Source organism: Petaurus breviceps, unplaced genomic scaffold, assembly GCF_028583685.1.
Source record: "Petaurus breviceps papuanus isolate PSGF00001 unplaced genomic scaffold, PetGlider_PUasm1.0 689, whole genome shotgun sequence".
Lineage (NCBI taxonomy): Eukaryota > Metazoa > Chordata > Mammalia > Diprotodontia > Petauridae > Petaurus > Petaurus breviceps.
The window spans coordinates 10,369,852-10,375,832 of record NW_027186458.1 but is presented as its reverse complement, the minus strand read 5'-3'; the positions used below and the strand labels follow the sequence as shown (position 1 = coordinate 10,375,832).

Sequence of the window (5,981 nt, the reverse complement as noted above, 5' to 3'; positions counted from 1 at the left end):
GCCCTGGGAGGAAAGGAAGAATTATTTGTCCCTTAAAGTCCTCTCATAATGGTGGCGTCCATTCAAGAAGGGGCAAGGCTCTAGACAGACTGCATTGGGGGGGGGGGGGGGAAGGATTAGCAGTTTCTCCATATCTTTAGTTTTTCTTTGTATTTTCAAGTAATTTCTTTCTTTTCTTTTTTTAAACACTTTGGCAGTGGACATCACCCTTGGGCATGAGATGGTTCTGGGATGTGGGGGAAATAAGGAATACATAGCCCCTGACAAAATTTCATTAAGAAACCATGTCCCAAAGGTGGTGGGAATGCCTGCTATATTCTCAGCCTGGTTAGGCTTTGTGGGGAACAAAAAACAAGCGACAAAAACCTCAAGTAGACCCTCCCTCTCAATCTCTTTTACTGAGAGTTTTGTTGACAAGTGGCATTGAGGCATCAGGCAAAGAGCCCTAGCTCTGGACACAGGGACATCTGGCTTTCAGTTCTTCCCCTAACACTTAGTATTATTCCTTTAGCCAAGTTTTCCTGGGCCTCAGTTTACCCTCTCGGTCAAATGAGGAGGGTTGGACTCAGAAGAACCAGAGACCCATTCCCGCTCTAGGTTTGCAATTCTCTGTTCCTGTCCCTGACCCATTTTTCAAGAGGATTATGCCCAGAAAGTGTTGGGAGACTTGTGATTTCTAATTAAAATAAAGTCATTTAGAAGACAAGGCAAGAGAGTCAATATATTAGATGTTGGAAAACTCCATCATTCTGCTTAATTCTGCATGATCTTTAAGCAATAGTTGGAGGCAAAATGCATCTTGTGTTTATACACATTGCGAAAGCATTCCTTTACGCCCTTTACAATGGTGAGAGTGGAATTTGTAGGAGTGATCACGCTTGGTTTGAGACCAGAGTGAATGATCCCACCTGGCATGGTGGGAATCTTTCTTTCTATCGTACACTGAGAACAGTCTGGCTCTGAAGCATCCAGCCAAGACTTGGCCCTTCCTTTGGAGCATGGCGGCATTCAGGCGTTTCAGCCATATCCAACTCTTCAGGACCCCATTTGGGGTTTTCTTGGTTGAGATGCTGGAGTGGTTGGCCATGTCCTTCTCCAGGTCACGTTTATGGATGAGGAAAGTGAGCATCTGGAGCCTGGATGGGTCTGTTAAGGAGCCCCCCTAAAGGAACATGAATGCCCCGGCTCTTGGGCCAGGCAGTTGGGACTACATCTTACAGAAATTTGAGCTGTTGGGAATCCAGACATTTTCCAATGACGATTTGATCATTTTTCCTTATCCCTTTTGAACATTTGGCAGCAAAGCTCTCTAAAGGGGTGACTATAAGGTAATTTAACATCCATACCAGAGAAGGGTAATGGAGAAGCACTGATGTGTCCAGATAAGAATGCCTTGCCTTTTAATATCATCTTCATTTCCACAACAAGAATAAGAATGGAACCCAGTCAGATGAAGGCTAGAAAGGTCCTCCCATGGTGCACATAGTACACATCCCGTTATTTTGTTGTTAATATGGCTAGGGATTTTTTTTCCCTTTCAGCTAAACCTGAGGGGACCAATGAGTCGCCATTTCTTTGATAATACTCATTACCCTTTATAATTATTTGCCAGTTCCATCTGTCCTACGCAGAGAAAGAGCTGCTGGAACGAGAGCCTCGAGGGGAAACCCATCAGGAAATCCTGAAGCGAGCTGCCAAAGATCTCCCCATCTACACAAGGACAATGTCTGGGGGTAAGTCTCCCTCCCTTGGCCCTGGTCGAGGGGGCGCTTGCCTGACCCGTGCTGGGTTCTGGGGAAAGGGACCTTTAGGCACTGAACATCATTCTCACATTGACAGAATTAAACGGCCTAAAGTAAAGGAACGCTCGGCATTAAATATTGTGCAAACATGTGGGAATTTCATTAAGTCTTTAGAGCTCGAATGCAGGCGTGATGTGTGAAACAGTGTCAGATGTTCTGCTACCAATACGCCCTCTGATTTCCTGCCATGCTGTCTGCTGGGCTTTGATTCATTGAGACGACATCAAATCCTCCTCCACGTTTGTGGGGGACGCGACTGCTCTTTCGAAGGGGGGCTGGCCGGCCCACATTTGGAAATGCGAGAGGGCGTATTTAATCGGATGTGGGGAAGTTATGCAAGCTTACTTTATTAGAGCAGCAATTGTGCACAAGGAATATGGTGTTCGTATGCACATGGGAGTGTTGAGGGGGGCAGGGAGCAAGCATTCATTTACCCAGCTCTTTAATTCATGTGAATTCATTTTTTGCCACTGGCAGATCATTTCACAAACCTGTTGGGTGGGTCAGAGCTGCTGCAGGAGCCTGGTCTCCACCAGCCATCACTGGTGTCCACAGCTGACTTTGGAGGTGTTATCCCATAGGAAGAAAAGGGCTGGGTATCCCCCATGTTGGGATCTGAAACAATGCTCCTGTTAATAGTTCAACTCAGCATAGCCATGAAGCACCTAGAGGCCTGGGGAGATGCCAGCACTGAGCACACCCCCAAAACTGGGGATTTCCAGGCTGAGTTAGGCTTCATTTAGTCACCAAGATGGGGGGGGGAATGAGGCATTACTAACATGGGGGGCTCCCAGAGCCCCCAGTGGCAGGGACAGTCAGAGGAAGGGGGATCGTGATAAGCTCTAACCTTTCTGAGTACTTCTAAAGGCTTGCAAAGACAGCCCTTTACCTGTGCTGAATGACCTCACTTGACCCTAGACAAACATCCCTCCTTCGGAAGGAAACTTTAAAGGACTGTTTCTACCAGATAAGGAAGTCCAGGCTCAGACAGGGGGAGGGGTTTGCCCACAGCCGCACAGCTGGGGAGCCTCCTAAGGGGGACCGAAGCCCAGCCCCTCCAGTGCCAGGGAAGGCGAGAGGAGCCTGGCACCAGGCAGGCCCAGGATAATCTCAAGCTTGACGGCTAGGAGAGCTTCCCGCTCGCCCCTTGGCACAGCTGGCATCCGGGCTATGACCAGCGCCGGTGCTTTTCCCTTAGGACATCCCTCCCACACCCCCTTCTATCCTCTGACCCTGCCAGCTCTGAGGTGCAGACCCTTGTCTCCTCACACCTGGCCTTGCCACTTGTCTCCTTCTCCAAGAGGCCCAAGGAGACTGCCAGGGTGGCTGATGTTTTGACTTGCCCATGTCTTGGACTGAAGCAGGCAGAGGGCTGAGAGTCCTCAGGCTCTCTCTCCTCCAGCCTGTGGCTATGGCTGCTGGGGCTCTGGCTGCCCCAAGGCTCTCCCCACTCCAGTCCTTCCTCCATCAGCTGCTAGGGTGATTTACCTAGAGCCGGGGTCTGACCATGGTACCCCCTCCTCAGTGGGGACTGAGGGGCTCTGCTTGGCCTTCAGGGCCTTTCATCACCTCCCTCTCCTACCTTCCCCAGCTTCCCTGCCAGCCCTCCCTGCTCCCAGAAGGCTGGCCTTATCATCCTTCCTCACATACAACATTTCACCTGCTGGTTCTGGGCATTTTCTTTGGTCACTGCTCCCCCCTCCTCACCCCCACTGCCAGCCTCTCCCAGCTGGCCTTGGGGCAATGCCAGTCCCAGGCCTCTACCTCTAGTCTTAAGGACTCAGGCCCTTCAGCAGCTCCCATGTCTTGGTTACAGACTATAGTATATAATCTATTTGAGCAGAGAGAGTTTCTACACTGGCCAAGTTGTAGGTCTTGGACAGGCTGGCACACACGTATGTATACACACATGTATGTATTAATGCATGATATCCTTACACACATACATAACCCACCACCCATCCTAGGAAGCTATGCAGACATATTTGTGTGTGTGTGTCACAGCCCCTAGATTCTGCTTCTTATCCCCAAAAGCAGTCAACAGACCAGCCAAACTTGGCTTGAACACAATACCGCCCCTGTGCTCAGAGCAAACAGAAGGGTGTTTCTGCTCAGTTTGGGGAGGAAAAAAGTCCCTTTGTTAACCAAGCCAAGGACGGTCGCGGCTCCCCTCAGCTTGGACATCGTCCCAGCGGCTCGAGTCTCCCAGGCCACGAGGATGGACGTGGTGGGCAGCACTGCCCAGGCCTAGGGTCTGCACTCTTCACACTTGCTTATTGTCCAAAAGTCAAGCCATCCCACAAGGCCTCACCTGACACACGCTCATAGAGCTGCCATCTTTCTTAACACTAGAGAAGTGCCGCTTGCGTGGGCCACACTGCACAGGCCTAGAGTCCCGAACCCTGGGTTCAAATCCAGCCTTGTTTTGCTTACTGACTGGGTCCCCTTAACCTCTGTCTGCCTCAGGGAAGGAAATGGCCCTAGGTCTGTTCCATTGGGGATTTTAACAAGTCGAGAAGAGGGAGGGACTGAAAGCCAGGGCTATTATTCTGTCTGCCTTTGTGCCGCTTTCACCCTCTGGCTGGCGGAGATGGCCTTGCCTGATTCTCACAAGCAGGAATAAGCGGCCACATGCCCTTTGGTGAGCGAGGGTTCCTTCTGGCTCACGGCTGGTCAGAGAACCTAAATTCTGTGAAACCGGGAAGGGAAGCTCAGGGCCCTCTGGTCTGGCCCTTCCACTTTCCAGGTGAGAAAATGCAGGCCCAAGAGGGTAGGAGGTCTTGGCCAAAATCCCACAGGGAATAAGTGAGAGGAAGAGCCAGGGTTCAAGCCCAGGTCCTCTGATGCAGCTCCAGCACCATGCTGTGGGCTGTCAGCCTGCTAATGCAGAATGCCAGTGACCTGCCAGGGTCGTTCATTTATCTGGGGACCCAGGGGGGCTTTCCTGCTGGGAGCCCAGTGTGTGTATTTTCCAGTTTGGTGGGAAAAGATGGAGGTCCACGCAGCCTCCAAGGCCCTTGCCATCCCCAGTCACTCCTGAATTCAAGGTAGCCAGTGATGATCGCTATATGTGACCACGTCCTCTCTGCAGCCAAGGGGGCTTGACTCAGTGACCTGGAAGGAGATGCTTGTTTTGTTTTTAACCTCGAGGCATCCCTTCTGTGGACTGATGATTCCACTGACCATCAGTGAGACTCCAGTCACTAGAAAGCTCATGTAAAGCCAGTGCCCCATCCTTGGGGAAAGCCTGCCTCCCTGGAGACCGAGTGTAGAGGATGGTCGGGAGTCAGAGAAGCCTGACTCTGACACCCCAGTGTGACCTTAGGTTAGCCGCCCCACTCCCTGGGCCTCAGCTTCCTCATCTGTGAAATGGGGCATTGGACTAGACGGCCTCTGAGATCCTTTCCTTCTCTGGGTCCTGGACTGTGGCATAGAATCTGTGGGTAAGTAACACTGTCCCTGTCTCTCTGTCTTTCTGTCTCTGTCTCCCTGTCTCTCTGTGTCTCTGTCCCTCTTCTCTTTGTCTCTCTGTCTCTCTGTGTCTCTCTGTCTCTTTTCTCTCTTTCACTCTGTGTCTCTCTGTCTCCCCTCTCTCTCTCAGTCTCTGTCTCTCCCTCTCTGTCTCTGTCTCTCTTCTCTCTCTGTCTTTCTCTTTCCCTGTATGTGTGTGTCTCTGTCTGTGTCTCTCTGTCTCTCTCATTGTGTCTCTGTGTGTGTGTCTCTGTCTCTCTGTGTGTCTCTCTCTCCCTGTGTCTCTGTCTCTGTGTCTCTATCTCTCTCTGTCTCTCTGTCTCTCTCTATCTGTGTTTGTGTCTCTGTCTCTTCTCTCTGTCTCTGTGTGTGTCTGTCTCTCTCTGTGTCTCTGTGTGTGTCTCTCTGTCTCTCTATCTCTTTCTCTCTGTCTCTCTCTCTCTCTATATATATATATCTAATTATCTATCTGTGTTTCTGTCTCTGTGTATCTCTCTCTGTCTCTTTGTGTTGTGTGTCTCTGTCTCTCTATCTGTGTCTCTCTCCTCTCTGTCTCTCTGTCTCTATCTCTGTGTCTCTCTCTCTGTCTCTCTCTGTCTCTCTCTCTCTCTCTCTCTCTCTCTCTATATATATATATATATATATATATATATATAATTATCTATCTGTTTCTGTCTCTGTGTTGTCTATCGGTGTCTCTCTCTCTGT

The 5,981-nt window shown here is 50.3% G+C and overlaps 1 protein-coding gene across 3 annotated transcripts in view; it reads left to right on the top strand.

Annotated features, from left to right (window-relative positions):
- The window catches only part of ZDHHC2 (zinc finger DHHC-type palmitoyltransferase 2), a 42,119-nt gene that overhangs the window by 17,690 nt on the left and 18,448 nt on the right, over positions 1-5,981 (top strand). For all 3 annotated transcript variants that reach the window (XM_069104980.1, XM_069104978.1, XM_069104979.1), the window contains exon 4: positions 1,613-1,733. In XM_069104980.1, the coding sequence (XP_068961081.1) occupies positions 1,613-1,733 (121 nt within the window). The remainder of the gene's footprint in view (positions 1-1,612; positions 1,734-5,981) is intronic.